Source organism: Helicoverpa zea, chromosome 1 (genome assembly GCF_022581195.2).
Source record: "Helicoverpa zea isolate HzStark_Cry1AcR chromosome 1, ilHelZeax1.1, whole genome shotgun sequence".
Classification (NCBI taxonomy): domain Eukaryota; kingdom Metazoa; phylum Arthropoda; class Insecta; order Lepidoptera; family Noctuidae; genus Helicoverpa; species Helicoverpa zea.
In genome coordinates, this window is record NC_061452.1 from 10,466,422 (window position 1) to 10,493,270 (window position 26,849).

At 37.2% G+C, this 26,849-nt stretch overlaps 2 protein-coding genes across 2 annotated transcripts; both read left to right on the forward strand.

Moving 5' to 3' along the window:
• Positions 1-3,828: 3,828 nt before the first annotated feature.
• On the forward strand, positions 3,829-7,119 carry LOC124635822 (mitochondrial import receptor subunit TOM40 homolog). The gene is made up of 3 exons (XM_047171805.1): positions 3,829-4,957; positions 5,412-5,606; positions 6,256-7,119. Exons 1-3 carry the CDS (start codon positions 4,094-4,096, stop codon positions 6,478-6,480), a joined length of 1,284 nt encoding a protein of 427 aa, XP_047027761.1. The 5' UTR covers positions 3,829-4,093; the 3' UTR covers positions 6,481-7,119.
• A 458-nt stretch (positions 7,120-7,577) lies between these two features.
• LOC124632028 (short stature homeobox protein 2-like) lies at positions 7,578-25,713 on the forward strand. Its single transcript, XM_047166683.1, has 5 exons — positions 7,578-7,902; positions 17,116-17,303; positions 20,479-20,536; positions 23,762-23,952; positions 24,137-25,713. The coding sequence occupies exons 1-5, from the start codon at positions 7,668-7,670 to the stop codon at positions 24,347-24,349; spliced, it is 885 nt and encodes a 294-aa protein (XP_047022639.1). The 5' UTR covers positions 7,578-7,667; the 3' UTR covers positions 24,350-25,713.
• Positions 25,714-26,849: the final 1,136 nt, after the last annotated feature.

Here is a 26,849-nt window from a genome sequence, read left to right on the forward strand (position 1 = left end):
AGGAGCATTTATTTATGCAAGTGCAGGACATAAGCAAAATAATTGTCAGTAAATCCCCAGTGGATCGGGAGAAATGTGCAGCAATTGGCTATTGTAGCGGCTGGCTGATAAAAATGGCGAAAAAGAATATATACAAATCGTGTGGAAATTGTAAACACAACTTGGAGAGTGACGAAACAGAGGATTTTCACAAATTTATTAAAGCCAAGGAATATGAAAACAAGCGTTGGTTGTGCTATCCCAAACGGGAATTATTTGAAAATTTTGCCCAGATAGAATTAATAACTTATGAAATATTAAAAAACAATAAAAAAAATACAAGAATATTAGAATATATAAAAACAATTGTTAGTATTCATATACAGTGGGACTTTATATCATGCCAAACCCACAAAGAAAAACTTATAGAATATTTATTAAATAAAAATGTTTTATTTTGTATAAATAACTGGTGCAAAGAGGTAAACGAAATATTGTGTGGAAAGGCACCATTATCTGATCCAACAGATCTTATAAAAGTTCAGGCCTGGAACCATCATCAAAAATATAAATTGAGGAAGAGAATGAGGCAAACTGGTATAGAGACAAATGTTTGAAGTGTAATTGTGATAATGGTGCCTTTCCGCAATGTCTGAAAATCCTCAGTTTTTGTGTGTTTACAATTTGCACACGATTTATATATATTATTTTTCGCCATTTGTATCAGCCAGCTGCTGCAATAACTAATTGCTGCACATTTTTCCCGGTCCACTGGGGATTAACTGACAATTATTTTGTTGTCCTTCAGTTGCATAAATAAATGCTCCTCAGCAATTTCTATATTTTCAAGTCGCGGTTCCTCAGTGTGTTTTTTTTAAACAAACTGTTGAATGAATTTAGACATTTATTTTCGTATTTTTCGCAATTGGAAACAACCGAGAGAGCCGACGTCAGATTATTTACTACAAGAATTTTATATGCTGCTTTAAGGCCTACAGCGTTTGGCATAATATTGTTAGCGCCATGTGCTCGAATGGCCCCAAAAAAGTTTTCTAAGGGGTTTAGATTAAAATTTCTTAATAGTAGTAAATTCACACCCTTAGAGGTTATTGTTTTAACAGTTTTTTGAAACCTTCTATTGTTTTTACCCAACTGGAGAGGGAGGGAACTATTGCCGATTTTCCATAATTTTTGAAAAATGTAATGGATTTAAGAATTGTTAGGCCATCATTCCATAACTTACTTATGATGTGAATAATATTATATTAGCCAATAGTAATCTTCAATGTAAGCCACTTCAAATATAACTTAGTATGGTGATTATTATTTAGCACCTAAATTTCAGACATACAGTATTATTTATACATGCTAAGTTATAATACTTATAATGTATTTTATGATGTGGTCCACTGAATCAGACAATAATGTACTTTCAACTTGTGAGAATAATAAAAGTTATTTTATGTTTTTATATTTGGCCTGGGCCTGCAAAATTAAGGATATTATTAGGATTAATTGAATACCTAGCTACAACTTATGTATTGAATTAGACAATTCATTGTAAACTTATTTAGACATTTATTTTCGTCTTTTTCGCAATTGGAACCAACCGAGTGAGCCGACGTCAGATTATTTACTATAAGAGTTTTATATGCTGCTTGAAAGCCTACAGCGGTTGGCATAATGTTGCTAGCGCCATGTGCTCGAATGGCCCCAAAAAAGTTTTCTAAGGGGTCTTGATTAAAATTTCTTAATAGTAGCGAATTCACACCCTTAGAGCTCATTGTTTTAGGTATGTTTCTGATATTTTGGCCAAACCAAATTTGTAACATACATTTTAGCAAAAAAAATGATTTATATTAACTATTGTCGTCAAAATTACCTGCCCTCAATCCCATCGCAACAGCGACAGTACTGCTAAAAACTTAAGTGCAGTGTTTTACTCTCATCTTGGGGATCATGCTTGGTATCACATGTAGTAGGGTTAATTTGGGAACTGTAGTCACTCCCATGAAGCCTGGAGCACGTTGGTACAAATTTAGTATGTCGTCCCATTTCGCTACACACTGCTTGCCCTCATATGTGTAGTGTAATGTTTTTGTAAGTAAATTATTCCTTACACCTTTCAGCAAATGTGGGGATCATACAGTGGAATAATGCTTGTGTTATTTATTTCAAAAAACCCCCCTCGCCATTCTTCATTCCTCCTAAGATATTTTTCTTTCGTTTCGCTTAATAAAGCGTTTATTGCAGCCACATTTGTAGCGCCTTGGTCACACACAGTTGCCACAACTTGCAGGTTTGTTTCCTCCACAGCTTGAACCACAGTTTTGATCAATCTTTTTAAATCCGATGTTTTTGTGGACCCGGCACAGAAGCTATAAGCTATTGGCTGTTTATATTTTTTTACCACTCCTCTCACCATAAAAACTAAAACATGGTCTGCAAATTCAGTTGTTTGTTTGTGTCCATCATTCACAAAACCAATAATTTCGTCGTTTTTCACGTCGTATTTTAAGCTAGGAGCAATTGCCATCTCATCAAAAATTATAGTGCAAAATTTGTGTCTTTTTGGCAGCTTTAACACCCTTTTTTTCAACTGCTTCATCATAAGTGGATTTATACCAGGTTGCAGTGTTAAATTTTGAAGCACACCTTGTATGGTTTTTCTTTTTGGCAAAATGAAGAGCTCACTTAAATATCTATATGCCTTTGGACTGGTTTTAAACAAAGACAGAGCCAAAACTTTTTGATCAAAAGTGAAGCGTCTTCCTTTTAGCTTTTTACCGAGTTGGGTAACCTGCATGTTTAAAAAAGTTTTGGTGGCTTTGGACATATTTCGGGTAAGGACCTCAAATGCCTTTGTATTTACTGTTTTTGTTGCTCTTGACAGCCTCTCTTTGAAGACAAGTTTTTGTACTTTGGCTTTTCTTAAATTTGATTTTAATTGGAGTACAGCTTTTCTTAACTCCATTTCTTTTCTCCCACGTATCTTTAAAGATAACAAATGTTTGAATTCACTACTGCTAAGAAATTTCAAATTAAGCCACTTCAAATATAACTTAGCATGGTGATTATTATTTAGCACCTAAATTTCAGACATATAGTATAGACTTAACATGTATATTATTTATACATGCTAAGTTATAATACTTATAATGTATTTATGATGTGGTCCACTGAATCAGACGATAATGTACTTTCAACTTGTGAGAATAATAAAAGTTATTTTATGTTTTTGTATTTGGCCCGGGCCTGCAAAATTAAGGATATTATTAGGATTAATTGAATACCTAGCTACAACTTATGTATTGAATTAGACAATTCATTGTAAACTTATTGTTATCTTTAAAAAAATAAAATAAAGTGTGTAAATAATTTTCGTTTTTTATTACAATACATTTGAATCGTCTTTTTCCAAGTCAAAATCAGCAACCATAGCTATATGTATACGTAGCTAGTTATAGATTTAGTTAAAACCACCGCGGATAGATGGCACTGCTTGTATGATGACGGAATTACGGTCGAGAGTACCGTCTATCTCTAAGTATAATACATTGTAGTCTTTGTTGACAGACATCATAACTAAACTTAGTGTTGCCACTTGCAATTGCTACCTTTTCATCCGATAAAAGCAACCCTGTTTTATTGATGTTCCTAAAAGAGCCAATCTAACATTCATTCACATGCGCAAGTGTTGCATTACGTAACGACTGTCTCTTTTTAATTAATTTATAATTCAAGAAGTTTCTTGGGGGTGGGCGGTCCAAGTGTGTTTGCTGAAAGAAAAATATATTAAATGTAAAAGATTGTATTTTCGAAAATACCTGAAACGCAACTGTACTTCCCCGATTCTACGTTGTTGGTAAATCCCCAATTTATTAATTCCATGTACATACTAATAAGACTACATCTTGTTTAGATAATATTGGGTCCTGTTCTCATGTAATGAGATTTATATTATTTAATTAATCAGAGGAAAGGAGGTCAATTATGAGGAGAGAACGTAAGTTCCATTTTTGAAGCTTTGTTTAATTTGACATTAGTTTTCAATGTCAGCTCTATCTCAAAATTTTCTTCTACGCATTTTGAAAAAAGTTATAATTTGCTAAAAATGAATAAAAAGGAAAGTGAGCCTAAGACTTCACTATCACTCTCGTTGTTTAATTTATTTAAATTAGGACTTTTTGAAACAATTTACGCCAAGGGTCCAAACTCTGATACTAATTCCCCCCGAAAGGATCTGTGGCACCATCCCGGATCCCCACGAAAGGCCTGTGTGAACAAGAACCAAATTGATGATTCTGCGGATTCAGCCAGTAGTTCAGCGAGGGATCCATGTGCGGCATCACATAAACCTACCTGTGCTGATAGATCTGCTGGTGGTGATGCGCCCCCAATCAAAATATGCAGGTGCAAAGTGGCTACGGATGGCTCCAAGTTATCTGCTGGTGACCGAGGAAAAACTGGAGCTGGGGTGACTGGCTCTCGAGCAGGACGTATCGACGATCGGAAAGTACGATCCGACAAGGATCAAAAGGATCCCGACGACCTACCAGCAGGTGCTACCAACCCGGGTCTTCTGCGGCACATACACAATGCAGCAAGATATAGACTACCACAATGTTTTGAAGGTGGCAGTGTTTCTGTGAAACAAAGCTCAAGTACCAATTGGATCTTTGGTCATTGTCTGTCGTTTAGTTCAGTGTCACCTGGCGGTTATAAACTGTTGTTGTCGTACGTGGATAAGAACAAGCCGTCATCATTGCCATACTTCGTTATGGAAGCCGCGCCGGGTGGGCAGATGAGCTGCGAAATGCGCGTGGGACCGACTCAGGGCACCCGGGCAACAGTCGTCGCACAAATAGCTGAGGCTGAGTTTTACAGTTTTGAGAGCATTATGGACGCATACTTCAATAAGTTCACAGCCTCTATTATTGCTGTGAATCGAGAGTTCATTGCACTTCATTATCTGCAGGTACATTTTGTTCGAATGTGATTAGTACGTATCTCCAAATTCAGAATTTTGTAGCTTAGGAGGTAGTAGCATCGAGCATGATCTTTACCTGCACATTATGTCGAATAGAAAGCACAATACAAGTTGATTATTACTTGTTACCAATTAAAAGATAGGTATATGGGTAGGCATAGTGGAATATTTTCATCAGATCATTGATTAGCAACAAATCCAAATATAAGGAAGCTCTCACGATCGTGCTATTCGAAGAACTTCTTTTTGTCCTTGGAGTGCTTCTGCGACCAGCGAAGGTTGGCGGTTAGTTTTGCATATTTCTTGCTAGCCTTGGCTTGGCTATGCTATCTTTAGCGAAACTATTAGAGATTATCTAGATAAAAATTCATGCAAATTTAGGTTTAAACCTGTATAACTACTTTTTCCAACAATCAGATAACCGATTAACGTTATTTCGAAGGCTGTGACGGACCAGCTATCACTGGGGGCCGAGGTGGTGGCCCGCGGTCACTCGGCTGAGCTGAGCTCTGCGTCGGGGGCCGGGCGGTGGGTGTACGAAGACCACTCCGTCAGCGCCACACTAGGCAACCGGGGCCTAGACCTATGCTACGCGAGAGACATCAGACCTTTCCTCACCGTTGCTGCTATGCTTGAGGTGGGAAATCTCGCGACTTACCTACAGTTTTTTTTTGTGTTTGCTCCTAATTTTCTTCAATCAACTTCCTAGGTGTTTCCCTAGTTGTTGTAGTATTAGTTTTAACTTTCAGTCAAATTGACGCTGCTTAACGGCTACGATTCAAATGAATCGATTTCCTAACTGGTGAAAACCCCCGCTACCGGGAAACAAAATACCTAAACAAGTCTGTCAGATTTTCTGGCTTTTGTAAGGCCGCGAACGCACAGGCAGGTGGCTTGCTTAGCGCCTAGTGCTTAGCGGCTTTCATCCTGGCTATTCGACTAGCTAGGCGCTAAGCGCGCAGTGCAGCCGGTCGCGTTCATTTTAGAACGTTCGTTTTACTGGGCTACTCGCTAGGTGACGCGCTAGACTGTGCGTTCGCGGCCTAAGCCATTGTAACCGGATATCTTAAATTTATAATTTCTAGAAACGTGACATTTCTAGGAACGTTCGCGCACAATTTTTACTGTTTGCTTAGATTAGTCGACCAGACTAAACATTTGTCTCCTACACTCAAACACTGCGTGTGTTGTACCTACACTGTAAATCACAGTTCAGTATACAACGGTGGATTCCCGCCCAAATACTTACACGGTAAATATTAAAGTTTTTTTTTATGAAACCACAGGTGGGATTTGCGGTCCGTCGTGCAGTAGCGACCCTAGCCTACGAGTGGCATACGGAAGAGTGGACGGTACGAGGGTCCGCAGACTCCGACGGCCTGGTCGGTGCTACACTCCAGAGGTCCCTCGGAGGTCGGAAGGCGAAGCTCGCGTGCGCCATCTCCGCACTCCTCAACCATCCTAACGATAAGTTTAGACTCGGGTTTGGAATTACGGCTGCCATTGTTTAAACAACAGTAAATCTAGCCAGTTTCAAATAATTTTAACGACTATTTTTTAGGTACTATGCACGACGACACGCTAAACACAATTATGTAGGTAGATGCAAATAAAACATACTTATACTTAATTTGGAGTTTGTCAATAAAATTTCAACCGATTGACAGAAATAATGATGTGTAAGTTTGGTGAATGGTCGTGCAAACTCGTCTAATTAGCGTTAGTATTAATTTTTGATGTTGAGCCCAATTGAAATTTGATAATTATGTAGTCCTTAAAGTTTTTGTATGTAATGTTATGGTGAGTAAGCCTATGGATGCATTTTTAAGTGTCTTTGTTTCGAACGTTGAATTACAACCGGTCGATTTTCATTCCTACAAAAATTACGACGATGTTCATGTTATTGATGTTTTCAGAGGCATTTTTCTATCTAACGATCACCTTAGTTAGCAAATTTGGGTTAGTGAAATTCAGCGTTATGGGTATTTCGTGAACGAAAATCGACCAAGGTAGGTAATTCAGTCAGAGAAATGAAGAAAATATAGGTATTTTGTAATTCGTTTTAGAAAATCGAATCGATATGAACAATGGAATCTAGATGTTTAATATTGTTATTTTGATATTAATATTAAATAGGTATTATTTATTAATGCTGTCTTTTAATTTAACTTATTAATATTATACAGGTACCTAAGTTAGTATCCTACTTTATTTATAACGAACTTATTTTACCTACAAAAACTGTTAACTAATCTTTCCAACTTAAAATAATAGGTACATACCTTTACTGTGGACGGCTAAGCGACGATTTGCTTCACAAAATTTCAAATCACAATAACATTCACAAGCTGTCCTCACAATTTAATAATGCACACAAATACTAGAAAATACTATTAAAAATTCATTTTCAATGTAACGATAATGTAGGCGTGTATTACCCGCCGTCGGATGCGTCAGTGCATCGCGGCGGCGGCGCGCTGGGCGGGCGCCTGCGCGAACGTTGGGCGGGGTCTGAATCACCGCCCTTGCTCGCCCCGCACACAATAATGGACTTTACATCGTAAAAATAAAGTGTTATTTGATGTAAATAAGTGTTTGGAATAAAAGTGTGGGCGTAGGGTGCTGGAGTGCTGCAGTGTGTATTCCGTAGAGCGTGTCAGGAGAGGTGAGCGCGCGGCGCCGCGTGTTGGCGGCAGTAATGGTGATGGAGCGGCTCGCGGACTTCGTGAGCAAGTCGCTGGAGGGTGGCGAGGCGCCCGCGCCGCCGCCCGAGCCTGGTGACGCGGACGACGCGGATGACGTGGAGGTGGACATCACGGAGCTGGAGGACAAGGCGCCGCCGCCGAAGCGCCCGCGCAACTGGCTGCTGTCGCCCGTGCCCCACCACTGCAAGCGGGAGCAGGCACACGATGAAGATGATGATCACAGGCACGGTGAGTTGTTCACCAACTCTTCATATTAACCTTTGTGCTAAAACCGGACTCAAAGTCGTTCATTTTAGTGTCAATAATGAGGTTGCTGAAGTTTCAGATATTTAATAAACGTCAGCAACCTCATTTCTTAAACTTTCGTTATTGAATCCTAATGTTTTGTTTACTGTGACATACCCTCTAAATCTGTTTCTTAATGTCGCCACTTATGCCATCATTAGCTAGAGTCTAGAGCACCCTAGAGTCAGCTAGAGATCTGCACCTTTAAGAAATACCTGCCGACGATGAGGCGTACCTCCAGCCTTTTGATATACTTAAGTAGGTAATTTTGATAAATATTAACAGTTTTTTCTCATCATGCATATTTACTGTCTCGTCCATTGAGGTGACGTTTACTACCAGGATATGGATCTGTCGAAGGCCGACACTTGCAGTCTTAAACACCTACTTATGATTAGGTATAGTTATTTATGGGCATTACCGTCTTTAATTACGGGAAACACAAATTACTATGATCACTACCGACTATAATATTGGTGATGCGAAAATTACGGTTCCGACAAATACTGAAACTGCATAGAAGGCGTTCGGTGGCCAATCATGCAATTAGAAATAACTTTTCAATGGATGTTATCCTCCTATGGAACATTTAGGAAGAGAATGATTAACATAATCGACATAAGCAAAGGCACTCAATAATTCGCAATCTTTTATTTTGGTTTATCCTGACCTTTTTTCATTGGAATCTAGTTTACCTACTCCTTACGGAGAGTAGTCCTCCCTAAACTGCTCACCTCGCATAAAACCCTAAGTTTTGTTGCGACATGTTAAAAAAAAGTGAAAAATGAGCTCGATGTTAGCTCAACCTAGATAATATCTAAATCAGTGGTTCTTAACCGGTGGTCCGCGGACCACTGGTGGTCCCTGGAGGCATTCCAAGTGGTCCGCGAAGCTTAGCTTCGCGACGTTGCTATACGTTATCTAACTTTATTTTTATCGACTTATAATTGCGAGCGGGGGTTTTCGCATGGACGTATATCGGGTGTGTCGTACCTAGTCCCTCCATTCATGAAAATGTATGTTTGGACTACATTTTACGTAATTTTGGTCATTTTACGTAATTTGAGTCTTAAAAAATAATTAAAATTTCGCGCTCGCTTCGCTCGCGTGTTCAGAAACTGTATGCCCTTATTTTTGCATTTGTCAACAAACAAAAAGTTAAGTACGTTTGGGCTAAATTTTACGTAATATTTGGTTGGAGTCCGATAAAAATTTCGCGCTCGCTTCGCTCGCGTATTCAGAAACTGTATACCCTTGTTTTGGCATTTGTCAACAAACAAAAAGTTAAGCACGTTTGGGCTAAATTTTACGTAATATTTAGTTTAAGTCCGATAACAATTTCGCGCTCGCTTCGCTCGCGCATTTAAAAACTACATAGGCAATTTGATCTTTATTTGCATTTGCTTACCTACACAACTGCCGACATGCGTTTAGCTTTGAGTAGAACTGACCCAAAAAATCAGATTTTTTTTTTATAAATAATAAAGAAATGAGTGCTAATTTAGGTAAACCGATGAGGTGGTCCCCGGCAAGACAAACTTTAGTTAAAGTGGTCCCTCATGTCAAAAAGGTTAAGAACCACTGATCTAAATAAAGATGAATTTCGGTGGTAGGGCATTCCTCCATTTTAAAGATGGCTTCAAAATTTTCATTCAAAATCAGTCAAAGGTCAAAATCATCTTTGACTGACTTTATGGGTAGTGAGAAACCAAAATCGAAAAGTTCAGAAACAAAATGCATTTAATACGGTTTTCCGAACATATAACAGTAATAGGTAATCCCACCCAAAACAAAAATGTGAAAGACTGCCAAGTTCGATAATATGGGAATGCTTCGCCTATAAAAGAAGTGAGATCTGAATAAGTACCAAGTTCCATACACATACCTCAGTTAAAAATAGTTACTTTTTAATGATGTTACCTGGCAAGTTTTCACATACCTTGTTATAAACCTACTAAACGCAATGAATGAAGTATTTAATTTTCAATTAAAACTTGCCAAGTAACATCATTAAAAAGTAACTATTTTTAACTGAGGTATGTGTATGGAACTTGGTACTTATTCAGATCTCACTTCTTTTATAGGCGAAGCATTCCCATATTATCGAACTTGGCAGTCTTTCACATTTTTGTTTTGGGTGGGATTTCATTTATTTTTGAAAGGTTGTTTATTTTATTTTTTTCTTATGATTAAGTTAGTTAAGGAAATGGTTCATTTATACTATCTTTTAGATTTTTAAATATGCACTATGCTTCTTACAAAGAAATGAACTAGATTAACTAAATGGACTAGATTTACCAACTGACTGACATGACGTTATCATTTATTATGTTCGTGGATCAAAGTTACACATTCGTTATTTTCGAAAGTGATTCACACTTTGCCGTTTTCAGATTTTTACTTTACTTTGACTAAATACAAACCTTTATACCATTCGAAGGTATATTATATAAATATAGATTTTAGTTCGTTTTAGTTCCTTAGGGGTATAAATTTACACCGGGTATAAAACACCTTCATTATTTTGAAACCGACTCACACTTGGCCATTTTCAGATTTTTTCCTTTACCTTGACATAAAGACCTACCTCCATGCCAAATTTCAAGTCAATACGACCATTGGAAGTGGTCTAGGTTTTTGATGAGTGAGTCAGTGAATCAGTCAGTCAGTGAGTGTATAGTAAAAATAGCGATTTTCTGACGTGAATATCTCAAGACCTACAATAGGTATATTAATGAAATTTTGTATTTTAGATAAGTGAGGGGGTCTCAACAGATACTATAGTTCGGCCATTCAGAGAATGCGTTCCTGACACGTCGCGATTGAACTGACGACGTAACTTTGCAATGGCGTTGCAGTTACGATAAAAATATTTTTGCTGGTTGTTTACCGTTTTAACAATTGAGGAGCATTAAAACAACATTATTATATCAATAATCAATGAATGTTATTACGTCGTCAGTTCAATCGCGACGTGTCAGGAACGCATTCTCTGAATGGCCGAACTATAGAAATTTGATATGCGTAAATAAAATAGATTTTGAGTTACAGGGGGGTCGAATTTGGCCCGAAATGGTTCGTGTAATATAACCCACGGCCGGTGTGTCTCTTTTTTTTTGCTCGAACTTGGCGGACACACTGCCGTGTGTCTAGATTATACAATACACCATTTCTATGATACCAAAATGGTTGGTGACCGCCAGAGCCATAGTCACACGCCTAATGATCAAAGAACATAAAATCATTTATGTTCATAATTTGTTTATATTTTTCTGGGTTAAGTACCTTAACTGTAGGTACTAAGATTTTTTTTATTTTTTTGCGTACCACTTTAAAGACTTGGTATTAATATATTTTAATTAGGTACATTCAAAGTTCTCTTTGTCTATTTTTCTCTGTTCATATTAACCCTTTAAATTCATTTTAAACCAAGTTTATTTCCTCATAAGTGAAGAACTTGAAGAAGTAGAGTTGATCTCTTTTGAAACAGAATTCATTTATAAAAATAGTAAGATGAAGCTTATTGGCCAAAGAAAGAGCATTTGGAAAACTCAAAGTTCAATTCAGGACGTGAGATCTTTTTGGCGTAATAACTCGAAAGCTGTTGTATTTTATGAGTGCACTTAATGTTGAGAAAGCTGCTTTATTGTCAATGTTTCAAGAATTAATTTAATCAAATACTACTTGTAAGCCTATGGGAGGTCAACTGTACAAAGAGCTGTAAAAATGGGTTAGCTTGATAGAATCTAAAAGATATTTAGAACTAATGTACAAGTACATTAGTTCTTCGCAGGAATACCGAAATATTAGTACAGTGTTATTGACAAAATGTTTGTGGAGATATTATGGACAAAAATAGTATGCTACCAAATTAACTGAATTATCTTGTTCATAGCTTATTTATTTATTTATTTTATCAGATATTGTCACAGCTGTAGCCGCTTTAATGGTCTTAGGCCGTTCTCTGAAAGCTTTCGGCGCCACCAGATATTTTGATACATATTCTCAAAAATAAAACGCATGGTAAAAAAAAAACTATGTAGTTTAGATACCTACGTTCAAATCAAATCAATTAAAATTGTACATAGATCCATCGATAATAATAATTAATACATAGATAAAGAAACACTTGAAACGTTTATTTGTTCCGTTTATTTGAGTTGTGTCGTTTGGGGTTACTTACCATCAACTATTTCATAACGAGTTCCTTCATGTTTCCTTTTACACCTTTATCTGTGAACTAGCTTCTGCCAGCGGTTTCACCCGCATCCCGTGGGAACGACTTCCCGTACTGGGATAAAAAGTAGCCTATAGCCTTCCTCGATAAATAGGCTATCTAACACTGAAAGTTTTCAAATCGGACCAGTAGTTCCTGAGATTAGCGCGTTCAAACAAACAAACAAACTCTTCAGCTTTAAATATAATATTAGTATAGATTAAAAAAACTGAGTATCATTTGATTGCAAGTGTACTTTGTCTGTTACTTTAATTTATTAGAAAATATGCTATTTTACAAGTTTCTAATTAAAGACGATTATCCAAAATAGAACCAACATTTTAATACAAGTGTGTTAAGTTTGTCATTAGGTACAGTCGAGGCGGGATTGACAATCAATTAGCCAAGAAATGTAATGATATCCATCCCCGTACATGTGCCAAAAAGCGTTTCGTTTTTCAATACACTCGGGTACTTACTATCTGTTAAGTACAGATGCACGCTTGCTCAATGCGGGTTGGTGATTTCAAATTGGTACTTACTACCAAAAATAATATATCAACCGGCATCGAATTTAAAAAATCCACTTCACAACTATATTTTGAAGGCATTTTTGGCAACCGTAAAATTATGTTTTTTTTTTCTATCCCGGACTTTTTTTGCTAATCGACGAATAGGCGAAGACCACTGGCGAAGACCCTCTTCAAATAGCTTCTTCTGCGCCTTATTTTTAAAAAGATGAACTTCAAATGTTTTATTTTTGAATTTAGAACTCCAGTTATTTTTATTGTCTGCAATCATTGACATATATTCTAGCGATAGACAAGAACATCCATACAAATAATTTACCCGCTATGTCGTCTGTTGACATTTCGTTGACGTATTGTGACATGTAGTCATCCTCATTGATGTTAATTGCAGAAGTGTCGCTCGTATTTTGCCTACATTTTTCATTACTCAAAAAGTTTATATCTAAGTGAATTCAAAATCATGTAATATATCAAAAAGTTTATTTATATCTAATTGAATGCAAAATCATGTAATATATTAAAACCAGGAACTTATTTTTAGGGTTTTTAATATTAATTACGATGTTTTTTTTCTTAAGAGGGCTATCACAAATTTTCGCGAATTTAATTATTTTTTCTTGAAAGTAAGAACATACCATGACAAAGTGAAGTCTGTTTTCATTGATATTTTACCTACTGCTAGTTTTATGGCACATCTGTTTCTGCACGATTTTCTTAATCCATAATTCAAGATGGCGGGCGGGAACAAATTAATGCATATTTGTAAAATTGAATTGTAAATGAAAAGTATGATATACAAGCGTTGTAATAGCATGAACAGCGTGTAATTTTACTAACTTGACTCTCGAATAGTTTATATGTGTAAGTTTATACCTTGATATGTATTTTCTATTTTATAATTGTAGTTTCATAGACATCCATCTGACGCAGGTGTCAAAATCGCTCTGATTTGCCATTTTGGGCACTGCATAGTCTGCAGTGCAGTTCAGTGTGGTAAGCTTTTTGTTCGGAACGTTCTATCTAGTACGTAGTACATATATATCGATGTCTGCAATCTAATATATAAAACTAAAAGAAATATATTTCTTTTATCAATAAGTCCTGTTTCTTTATTGGAATTTTACTCTTTGGTTTCTGTTGTTGTCTGAGTTCAGAACGAGCACGTAATGTGCGGTAAATGACCCTTCACATGCTTGTAGACGATGTAAGAGATGGTAATTTTAATACACTTGTATTAAAAAAAAATGTTTGATAAGTATTACAATTTTATATTAAATGTAATTGCATAAAACGGAAGATCATCCTTAAAACGATCATTAATTATATTAAAGCGAAGATTAGCGCCGATCGCTGAGCGATAGAAGAAAGCTGCGAACAGATCCGTGAAAGAGTTCTCAATCAAATAAATCAGAGACGCTCGGCGACTTTACAGGGGTTATACTTACGGAGCGTTGTACAATTAATCACTGTTCGCTGGTCGTTAGGTGTCTGAGGAGTTCGGATGCCCCGGAGACGAAAGGGGAGAGCGGGTGTGGCTCACAGCACCGCCCACAGCCGGATAATCCCTCCATTTACATAATTGCCGTATAAAAAGGAGAGCTTCCCAATTTGCTAAATTGCTTCAAAAGACAATCTTAAACGTAGAGCGTTTGTTCCCGGGAGGCGAGCGAGCCGCCGCTCCCGTGCCGACGGGGATGCGATTAGCGATGTATTAGCACTTCACTGATTTATTTCTTGATTAATTTAACCGTTCACTGCTATTGTTTGGTCTTTACAATTCAATCTGAGTTCTATCGAAGAGGATCGATTGTTTCAAATTAGGTTTGTTAATCCAATAAGATCTAAAAAATATGATCTGAAATAATTACGATTTCAATTAAGTAGTAAGTACATTTTACTCAGCGTACTGTTGTTCTTTGTTTTCAAGTCAATTTTTGAAATAAAACGAGAACTGAAAAATACATTCAGATCCACACGAGAAATTAGTTTGTTTTTAAAATCAGCGAACAAAGTGGACTAAACAAATATTAATAAAAGAAATTGGTATTACGGGACATCTCAAACAGCTGTAATCCTCAGCAGAGCTGCAATGTACTCAGAGCGAACTGTTATTCCTTAACTCAATTACGAGCGGGCTACGACGCTCCGAGAAATGCTACGACAACATTCTGTAGTCAGATTTGCAGTTAGTATTACAGTTTAACATTTTCGTTTGGATAAAACATTGAAATTGCGTTTTCATCGCGTTCAATTACGTAGTGTTACAAACTCCTTCGTCCACTAATCATCACGAGTTGGCAGAATGTTGTAAATGAACGTTGCCTTTGCCTGGCAGACGTTTAATTAAGCGCAGGAATGTAATTTTATACATTAGCGTATGTACATTCAATTTTGTACTCATAAATAAATTATTTGTTTATTTCTTACGAACGTTTAAATTAGGTAGGTAACTGTTATATTGACCGAAGTTTATTCCAGTTTAAATACTTAAGGAGTCTACACATAATTGTAGTGCCGTGCAAATTGTGAATTACTTAACAGCTAACAGCTAACGTTCAGCTCATAGTTTTGCTTAGGGTAAGTCATTTCAGTATTTCATTATTAGTGCTCAATAATTGAGTGTACCCAAGTAGGTACCTACCTAAAAAAGTGTTAAAAATGTTTTCTTTCTAATACAAAATAAAACAAGGTTTTCCCGAAATTCAATTTCCAAAAATCTCACTAACGTTTCTGCTGTGCCCTACTATCGGATCGTCCCAAGAGGATGCTGAGTTGAGTCCCTCCGACTCCTATAAAATGTTGATTTAAACACCACTTTCATTTTGATTTGCACTATTACTTCGTATTTTATTATGAAATGTTATGAATTATTAAACTTATGAATAATGTAAATAACGATTAAGACAAATCGTCGATACTTAGTTTAAAAAAAAAATTGTTGCTACGGAAATACCTAAAAAATATAAAGGAGATTGGGCAAGAATGTATGAAGTTTGGTCCAAATGTTCACCACGAACGAGACCTATATCATTAAATAGTCCACTTAATTTAGAGTAACTTTTACTAAGAAAGTGAAAAAAAAACAATGCCTAAAAAAAGTTATAGCCAAAAATGTATTCTTAATTTTCGGTAGTTTTTCTATGTTATCATTATTATTTTTTATTTTATTCCACTTCCATTTTCGCACTTTATCTAAAACTAAGATGAGTAAGACACATTTGCATATAAACAGCCTATATTTTTTTGCCCTATGGATGACGAATCACTAACCAATTGAGGCGCCAAAAGTGCTTGAATATACTCAGCGGTGCCTGGATCTAAGAAAGTTCGATGAAACTGGCGGTGTCTTCTCTCTAATAATGAACAATTCTATTTTGTACGAAAATCGAACATCACGAAAAGAAATTGAAAAAATGAAATTGATAAAATCTATGCAATGAGTTTTTTGATTTTGCTATAACTTTTTTCTGGCATTATATTTTTTTTTTACTTTCATAACAAAAAATGTTCTATATTTAACGGGCTATCTAGCCATATAGGTCTCGTTCGTGGTGGACATTTGGACCGGAATCGCCCATTGTCCTTTATATTACTACAAGGTGAAGAGGCAAATTAGTGTGTTTTCGCTTTGTCTCTACATGTGTGGAGAACTTATAATATTTTAGTCTTAGGTTAAAAAGGATTTCAGGGAGATATTTTTTTATCATTAAAAGAGCTCATTTAAACTTAAACATTCTTATAAAATCAAAATCGTTTTTATTTCAAATAGGCCTTTGCAGGCTCTTATGAAACGTCACATTAAGGCGACGAATTGGTCAACAATAATTCCATAACCGGCACGCGCATCTAAGGCGCCAAAAGGGGTCGGAGCGTCTGAGCGGGGCGAGGATAACAATACGCGCGCTAGCTTATAACTAAAAGTCGTAAGCGACAAAATGGTTTTGTAATTTTATTATTTAGAAATGATGATTTGATAAAAAATCCTTCTACAATTTTAAAGAGTATGTATATACTCAACTATTTAAAAAGTTAAGAGGCTTAAATCGGTCCCGTTTGCCCATAATATGTGAATCTCTTTTTAAAAAGAGGTATGTTTGATATATTTTTCTCTGTTATAAAAGTTACCTAATCATGTTTTGACGTCTAACAAAATAAGGTTTATATCATGAACTTTCAGGTAACCAAGTTGTATTTTGATCCGTTTTGTATTTACTAAGAAAAATTGAGATCCTTGGCGCCAAAAATTCCAATTCGTCCTCTTAATTACACGGTTCCAAAAAGTTGGTCTCATGGAGAAGAGCCGGCAAGAAACTCCATAGACACTCTTTTAAAAAGTAATATTTTCACACCATACATAACAGACACTATTATGTATGGTATAAGAATGATATAACAGATACTATTCCACAGATGCCACGGACAAATCCCCGACGGGCGGCAGCAACAATGGCGGCGGCAAACAGCGCCGGTCCCGCACGAACTTTACGCTAGAACAGCTTGGTGAACTAGAACGGCTGTTCGACGAGACTCATTACCCTGACGCCTTCATGCGGGAGGAACTCAGCCAGCGGCTTGGACTCAGCGAGGCTAGGGTTCAGGTAGGTAACTCGATATCGTTGTCTTTTTTATTCTAACTTAAAAGTAGAATTAGGTTCTTAATTGCATTCAGGACTAGGTATGAATCTGTGATCCGCTTTAAGACATACCTACTACTACTTAGAACTTAGAATTTTGTGCAATAGTCCTTTTGAATTAGAAATTATAGCTTAATTTCACTGCACCACCACTGATGCTAGTAGAGTTAAGCTTAAGATTATACATTTGGGTAGGTAGCAATTGTAGTTAAATTGATGCAAGGGACCATGATAACAGCGTGTACCGCTTTGTAGGGCTTTTACCAACTTTGTTTTCATCTAAATCATTTGATGACCTGAAAAATATACTTGGCACTGGCAAGTGAAGTTTATATGCTTCAATAGTTGTGAAAATACATAGATAGATAAGATCTTATGTACACTACAAACAACTTCTGAAAACTACAAAATACAATATTATTGCATTGTTTGTTCCTGATTCAGGTAGTTATTGTAATACCTCGCATAACACAACATCCAATTTATGAGTCTGGTTTCGTTTTTTTGCAACTATTTATTGGTTACAATTCTTACAATATTGCATGCTATAAATTATGGCTAATGCAACAGCGTATGCAAAGAGGGCCAACGGGCAATAAAGTTGCAACTTGTCTATGCAACTGTCAAAAACAAGTGGATCATTGTACATGGCCTTTTTTAGGACAGTAAGGTCGGTGAATGTGGAAATTACACCCCGTGGTTGATAACACCATATTTCAGTTATTGCACAGCGTAGGTCAGAAGCCATACCAAAAAATCTGGATATTCTCCCTGCCTAGGGGCACACGAGGGTACCTACCCAATGTGTGTTCCGCAATTCTTTGCAATTTCCCAGATATTTACCTATCTTTTTTTTAATTTTCAAGGATTTCTGCCTGTGCGACTTAAAATTGCAATCACATTATTAAAAACAAAAAATTGGCAGTTATATGTAATACACCAAATTCACGTACTATTGTCCTTCAGGTTTATTGACTTATTACTCAAGTATTAACAAATGTTCACTTAACATAAATATTAGACGCGTTTATTATGATTGTACGTACCTGTCATCACAAATATCAATTAACACGCATAGGCATAACACGCTTAATACTCACGAAATTATCACGTGCGATATTAATTAGAGCGTAGCAATATCTCGATTCTCGAACCCTTGTAATTCGACTCGGTTAAGCTCAGGACATGGAGGAGCATCAAACGGGGCGTTTTATGCTCATCATCATTGCATTTCGTGATATATATTTTCGCTTTCATATTATGTTTATGTTTATGTGAACAAATGAAAAGTGGTTTGCCAAAAGCTGGAAGCTGAAATATGATAAAAAAAGTCTTCCATTCGAACTCTGTTTACATAAAGTACCTTATGACGACTGATCCCCACAGTTTTTTTACTGGTGCCTTCTACATGACCTTTATACAGTCAACGATGGACCTCATTTCACCAAACAAAATAGTCAACATTAAACATTACCAATCGCTAAATATGTCGCTCTTTAGTCTCATATAAACGTAGCCTTAATAGTGATGCGACCCTCTCATTACTAATGCACGTAATTAGCTGTGAGCGGCCAACGAGCGCCACTTTATCGGCAATATATCGCGATTAGCGTCCGATTGCCACTAAGCGTTCGTAGGGGATGCTCCGATAAATAGATAAAAGCCTTGACCCCGGACAACGCCGTGTGTCTTCACTAGTGTCAAACGACCTGCCTTTGTTGACCTTATTGATATTTATTTGCAGTGATTTTCTTTTATTGTGTAAACGATTGAATGGGTGCTCATAATTGATAACGTGATATTTATGTTTTCTTATTCGTATTACGAGAACTGTACGTGAAACGATTTATGTTTTAATAACGAATTACATTACCATAGATAGAAAAATGAAAATCTATGACCGACTTCAAAGGAAAGGGGAGGTTCTCAATAAGTCGATAACGTTTTTTTTAATTATGGAATTATGAACGTTTTTGTTCTTCTCTCACATTATTTTATTCATTTCCATCATAGGTATAAAAGTAGCGTACGACCTAACTAGCGATCGCACGACCTATATTATGTTATCATCCAATTCAGCCTCAAAATGATCACAAGACTTTACAGTAGATAAAACCAAAATATATACATATGTCATTCAACTAATTGACTAATAACAAATGAATGTCAGTAAAACAATTGTTTAGCTCAGATCGTGTCGGTGTGTGCTAGTTATGTAGGGGTGTTGTCTTATGTAATCAGAGCTAATGAATTCGCCCCTAGTTAGCGTATCGGTCGCCGCTCGGGAACAACTCTCGAACCACGTGCTCGGTCGAGTTAGGAGCTCAAAAGTTTACCTTTATGTACCTGATATAGGTGATGTGGTAGTACCTAGATTTATTTTTTAAATGTATAAAATTTAAAGAATAACATGGTTATCGTTCGAATGTATTTCTGAATAAAATTGTTTAAATGTGTGCGAAAAGTCTTTTGAACGTCTAAACAAAAGGCTATAATATAGGTTTAGAAAATGAAAATTAAAAACTGCTTGTATAAAATCACTGTTTCATTGTATCTTTACCCAATTAAAACTATTTGGTAATTATTACACAAATTTAATAAAAAAACAAACCAATGAAATCCAACCAAATTAATAGTCGTAACCAATTAGAACAAATTTTGTTAATGCAAATGACAATTGGTGCACGTGAACAGATTGTCTGCAACATGCAATCAGCAACGTTCGTGCTTCTCACTAATGCGGTTACCCGTATTTGCTTGCATGTATGTAACCTACACTCACGCACACATACACGCCACGTCTACAGTCTACAGTGTCGTGTAATGTGATTTCTCAACTCGCGAGATCAACCCTTGTTTGTGTCGTCAATTATTACAAACAGGATTTAATGCAAATGTTTTCGTTATTTGTCATTTGGTCGGTGTTTATAGTTGAGTGAGTTTTTTACGGGAAAATATTCTGTCTTTAACAAAGGGGGTGATATCTCCCCTAGTTAGTCATCTCACCTCGTGTACTTTTTTTTATTGACCGCAATTTGATAATAGGGATCTTCGTTGAACTGAGCATAAAATGATATGCCTTGCAATTGTATCAAAATTTACTTATATCACATTTTAATTCTCATTCTCTGTTGTACAGGTGTGGTTTCAAAACCGAAGAGCAAAGTGCCGCAAACACGAGAGTCAAATGCACAAAGGTAAGACGATGTTTTATCATTATATTATCAGATTAAGATAAAATACCTACCTACTCTTTAGTCTTCCGAATCGAATTATTTATACCTACCTACTTTAGTTTAGTTTACGCTTCAGTGATCTGCAGTCTTCACTGACTATCCAGTATCCTATGTTAATTTTTCATGTCTGTTTAAACCCAACCAAATGTATCAACGTCATAATTTATATTCAAAACAGTTTCCCTGCTTAATGTAGTCGAAAACTACAAATTGCAAATGATTCTGGCAAACTAGTTGCCGGCGAGTTGGCACCGCTGTATAATCGCAATGAATTCACTCGTGCGTGGCGTGCACTACATCACTAGTTAGCAAGCGCCGCCACCGGAATGCACAACCGACTTACTGTCAGAACCAGCGCATTATGTATTCTCCATGACTCTGTCTAACTCGATTACAACTCCCGCCGGCGCCGGTCCGACTCTAACAGTTTTTTAATTCGACCATAACTCACGCGGATGAATAATTAAAATGGCGGGCCGAGGCGGGAATCCGCGCGAACGCGGTAAAAAAAGCCCGGGAAACGGTACACGCGAGGCGATAAATTCAGGGAATTGCACAACGCACTTAGCGATCGACTGACGTCCCTCGTACTGGTCAAGGAGGAAATAAATAAATAACGATACATTCCTCTCTCAAATTAAATAATCACAGAAACATACAAAAAATCATCATAGATGCTGTAAATAATATTTAAAGAAAATCGGTAAATGTTAAGAACGTATTTTCGATAAAATATCACATGAAACATTTCAATGCTGATTCTGTGTGAGGCCGGACAGCCTAAGAAATAAGTGTTACCGCCACGTATGTCAAAACAATGTATCGTCACAGCAATTAATTACAACATCTTGACATTGCGGTTGTCCTACATCCCCAGTAACTCATTTCACGGACGAAAATATCACGTTGTCCTGATATTATTGTTCTGCGGCGAGCGCCGTCACTGCTAATAACATGACATGGACAAATGAGACGTGACTGTGCGACTTATTCGCGAAAATCTCCAGGAGATCGCACTATCGCGTGATTGTGAGAGCATTGAAGAACCGCTTAACGGAGCATAAAGCGGAAAAAAGCCGCTCGCCGGAATCGAATAAAATGATTCCCCGCGGGAGCCATTCGGACGCAATCCCGCCGTCCCCTGCTAAATGTCTTATTAACTTATGTGCCGCCCCCGCGCCGGGCACCCACCCCCGCCGCCGCCCGGCCAACACGAGAATAATCATGTAAAGTGAAATGAAACGGTTATTTGTTATGTTATGCCCCTTTAACGGACCGATGAGATTCCCAATGTTGTTATTGATTTACGCAATCGTTTGCGGCCTCATACCGCTGATTTGAAAATGCATTGTCACGTAATTCAATTACGTTTAAATGTTATGGTTACGTTCATTTAGATTTTGATAGCGGACTTGGTTTCCATCATATCTATGAAACTTTTGTAGCTTTCGTAGCAGCTACGCTTTCTACGACTACGCGACTAAGTTGCTACGGCTACGGGCTACGACGTAGTTGAGGTCAAATATCATATTTCTTTTTTTGGTCTTATCATAAACTAGGTGTTGTAATATTAAATAATGTGTTACCAAAACCCGGTATTAACTAGCTTCATTGTATCAAAACGGATACCTATACTTAACTATATATTTTTCTTAATATACTATTAAACAAACGTAAAAAAAAAACAGATTTTTAATATTATTTTCGAAGATAGCGATATATTCTACATCACTTCCCATTAAATCATAACCAGTAGGCGCTGAATCTTCATAAAAATTAAGAATTCATATTTAACGAAGACATGAATCTTCGCCGCTCGCAGCTCCTGCTATAAAAACAATCAGAGCAGCCGTGAAATTCAAGAATAAAAAAATACACCGAAGCTTAATTGTTCCCCTGTTCATAAAATTGTAAAGTTATTCGCGCGTCGCGAGGGTGGCGATATTTTATTGCGCAGAAACCGCTGTAAAGATGTTCCGAGCGCTTTGAAATAAGCGAGAGAGAGAGCTGCACCCCGGCTTACCTTCTAATTCGATTAAATTAAACAACTCAGAGTTAATCAAATAAATGCACGGCGGTCGACGGGCGAGGGTCCGTGCCGTACCGCGCCGCGCCGCGCCGCGCCGCGCCGGTCGTGCGCCGGACGCACACGCCGACCCGGTATTTATGTCGGCACTTCTCGAAAGTAATTCGGTGTCAAATATGGAAATAACTCATACGCGCGAGGAACATCCATTTTGATAATGCCGACGGCGACCGGAGAGGTTCTGATTTACAGCGAGTGCGCGCGCCCGCCCTGCGCCGCCCGCCCCCGACACCTATGCTGTATTCATACTTCTAATACAATATGCATTTATCATAAATACGGTAAATAATTTAAGTTAACTACATAAAACTGTTTTAAACGAATAGTTCTTTAATTACTCTATGGAACATAATAATCAAACCATCTTTAAAAATATTAGATTCAGTGTTTTTATTGGGAGAAAGAACCCTTTATTAACTCCACTGTTAAGTTTGTTTGTTGATTAATTAATGAAAGATGACCCAAAATATAAAGGCAACAATCTTTTATCATCTTCATTTCAAAGATAACGTTCTGTGGATAATCCAAATTCAGCAAAATAAAATCGCGACTGATATAATCGAATGGCGAGGTCTATTAACAGTAATTAAATTAATGAATCTTTGAGACGAGGCCCGCGGAGCACCTTAAGTCGGGTAGATCCGTGTTAATTTATTAATTGCCCACTTCGCCCGACGGGCGGGCTATAAACAACGGATCTCACTTAATTTACGAGCAAATTATGCTTTACTTAAATATCAATTTAATTAAGTGGAGTTCGGGAACGGATCTCGGTGGATTTGTGTAGCACGGCGCGCCGCTCGTTTGTCTCTGCCAATCGACGGGATCGATGCGACCCGTCCACGTCACGCCTGCCGACAGATTAACTTGTTTCATTATGGAATTCTTAAAAACTTGATGTAAAATCAATTTCCCATAATGACTATGGGATGTCTTCCTTTCCTTTTATGTTTTATATTCGCTAAAAGTGCTGAATGCTTTAATAGAGTATACTACTATCAAATATTCTGAAGCATCCGTCAAATCACTGAAGGACTTGACAAATGCATAGTTTCCTGTTGAGTACTTGTGATGATGATCAATATTGGTATTTGTTAAAGGTTTATTAGTAAGCGGCGGCGGCACCCCGCTGGAGCCGTGCCGCGTGGCTCCATACGTATCGGTGCCGCGCCTGTCTGCTGTACCCCGGCCCCCGCCCGCGCCGCAGCTCCCCCCTCTCGGGCCACATCCACCGCCCTCCACAGCATTCGCACCCTTCGACTCCGCTTTACTGTCCGCTGCTGCTCATCAGGTAAGCATCTGAACACTTTTCAGGGAGGATCATGCTAAGCTTTGTGGCGGCTCGGAACATGGCACGGGTCACATGTATCTAGCTACTGTGCTCGGAAGTTAGTTACGAGCCGCCATTAAGTGTGGCGTGAGCTATATCTGGTACTCAGTAACAATGGGAAGCTTTATCATCCTCGTGTGTTCAGTACGCGAGTGCGGCTGCAGCAGCGGCGGCGGCTGCACTATGTCCTCCGTACGCTGGGCTCGCAGCCCTGGCGGCACGGTGTCGCTCGTCGTCCATAGCGGACCTGCGGCTGAAGGCGCGGCGGCACGCGGCGGCCATGGCAGCCGCCCGCGCCTCCCCGCCGCCTGCACCCCCTGTGGCACCCGCGCCCGCGCCCGCGCCTGCAGACACATAGCCACGCTAAACGCTCCACAAGGGAGAACACCTCTTTTCGGCAGCAGCCTATAGGCACAATGCGTTTTCGCACAACTACCTTTCTCGAGATAAAAGGTTACTTTGCTAGTTCTTGTGCAAAGTGAAAAGCGGGTTTAGGATTGGCCTTACCCTCTATGGCAAAGACAGAAGTGTAATGTTATCTAATTTCTCCATCGAATGCTCTTCGAAATAAGTGACTGCGTTGAGGATAAGATGCGTATCTACTTTTCCAGAGTTTGAATATCCTCTTTTCTTTTATAGTCAACAAAAAAGAGTAATTTTGATCGAGGACTTTCAATTCTGAAATGAAAACATTTACAATTAAAGTGATAGAGTTATAAAAGGCTTAGACTGTTTCATATAGCGGAGTGTGGTTTACAATCATTTACTAATAACTTACGTGGTAGACATCTGTCCATTTGGATTAGAAAAATTACTTCTACTTAACTTTTCCAACGAGTAATATCTAGTCAGAAAAAAAAACCTTACTTACTTATTAGGTACTACTTTGAGGACTCTTGGTTCCTAATCATGTAAACGTAATAAACGGTTGAACTTCGTTATGTGGGTGTTACCTATAGTTATAGATTAAGATGGACACGGTTCCTGGATACAATAAAACAATAAAATCTCTATATACCTAATAACCGTCGTTACTTCAGACTTACCTTATTATTTATTTAAAAAATGAATATTTTCATCTTGACTATGCTAGTCAAGGTGAAAATGCATTTTCATGTAGGAATTCCCAAAAAATGTTACTTAAAACAATTTCGTATAGGTTGTTTACTTTATCGTAATCTAATATTCTAATGTATTGCATTCAGGAACCTCAAGAGTAGTGTAAGTGCAGTTTGTGAAATGTCCGCTTGTATCAGGCATTTACAGAGCACTATGTTAGAAATAAATGACCAAACGAGTAAATTGGACTGTGAAATATTTGTAAATTTATAAGCTGTGATAAGTGTACGACTCGGAATGGAGAGGCGAAGTTCTGTTTAGCTTGTTTTTATTTAAATTTAAGTGGTTTTACATCTGTGGCTATTGAATGTTCGTAATGTTGAAGATTTCTCTTTTGTTTAGCGCATTCAATTGTATGACTGAGCATTTTTAATTTTTTAATAGGCGCATAAAGACTTTTTAAGTGTGAATGGAACCTATAGATACGTTTACAAATGAGAACCATACTATGTTTACAATATGTCTCGTCTTTCAAAATGGATTTTCCTTTTATGCATAATTTCTTTGTGAATTTTACAGACCGTAACGTAAATTACGGTAGTGCGGTGTAGAAAATGAATCGAATTAAAAATAAATCACTTTTTATTTTTTACGACCATTTATAACCACAGATGTAAAAAAATAAATAAACTCTTGATAAGTTAATTGTATTATTCCTATATAATATATTTAATAATATAATTCCGATCACAAATTAATGTAAATATGATAATATTAAGTGTTCGGTCTCAAGTACCTATCAAAGCTCTGTTCATAGTTAGCCTACTTATAAATAAATATTAGATGACGAACAGAACATGTTTTATTTTAATATGCATTGTATTTTTTTTCAGAAGTCAGTGTTTTTTCTCTCACATTATAACATGAATAAGCTAGATATTTGTAATCTCAAAAAAAAACTGTTTTCTCTGCCAGTACCTACCTTACCTACATAGAAGTTAAATCAACCTACCTAATTTTGCGAAAATTCAACATCAACTCGGATGATAAAAAGGAAAAGCTAATACTTTTGCCAACCGTGATAATCTTACATAACAAATATAAACAATTCAAATCAAAATATCGCTAAGCTATACAACTGAACAAATGATACAGATGAGTCTGTGATTTGGACACCTTCATAAATCAGGGTAGTGCATCCCCTTCGCAACGATATTGTTTCTACGTTTGTTTGTGGTTGATTGATGACAGCCCAGAGGCCTGAACTGTCGGACCTTGTGCATCCATTGGATAAAATTATTAATTTCTATTGCTGTACTACTTTTTAAGACAGCAGAGTACGATGCTGATAGAGATATACATACAAGTTCTCTGTCTCGGCCATAAATTTTAATAAAACATTTTTTATTTATATTGTTGATATACCTTATAAAATAAATTAATAAATACCTAAATCCAAAATATAAAAACAATACGACTGATGTACGGATTTTAGTGCTTGATTATCATTATTCATAAATTAGAACTACATTAAGACACTCTGATTAATCATCCTTTCATTCATCTAGCTTTGCAACAGTAACAATATCCAAATCAACATTTATAATCAAAACTATTTACATAAAAATGAAATAAATAAACAACAAAATGCAAAGCAAATATTAGTAGACGAATAATGTGATAAAGTAATAACATGCACTAGGTTTCGTGAATCCGTGCTGAGAGCTCGCCGGCCGTGAACGACTGGGGAGCGTATTTGCACTTGCTGTTAAAAAAGCCCGCCCTCGCATCGGGGGCGC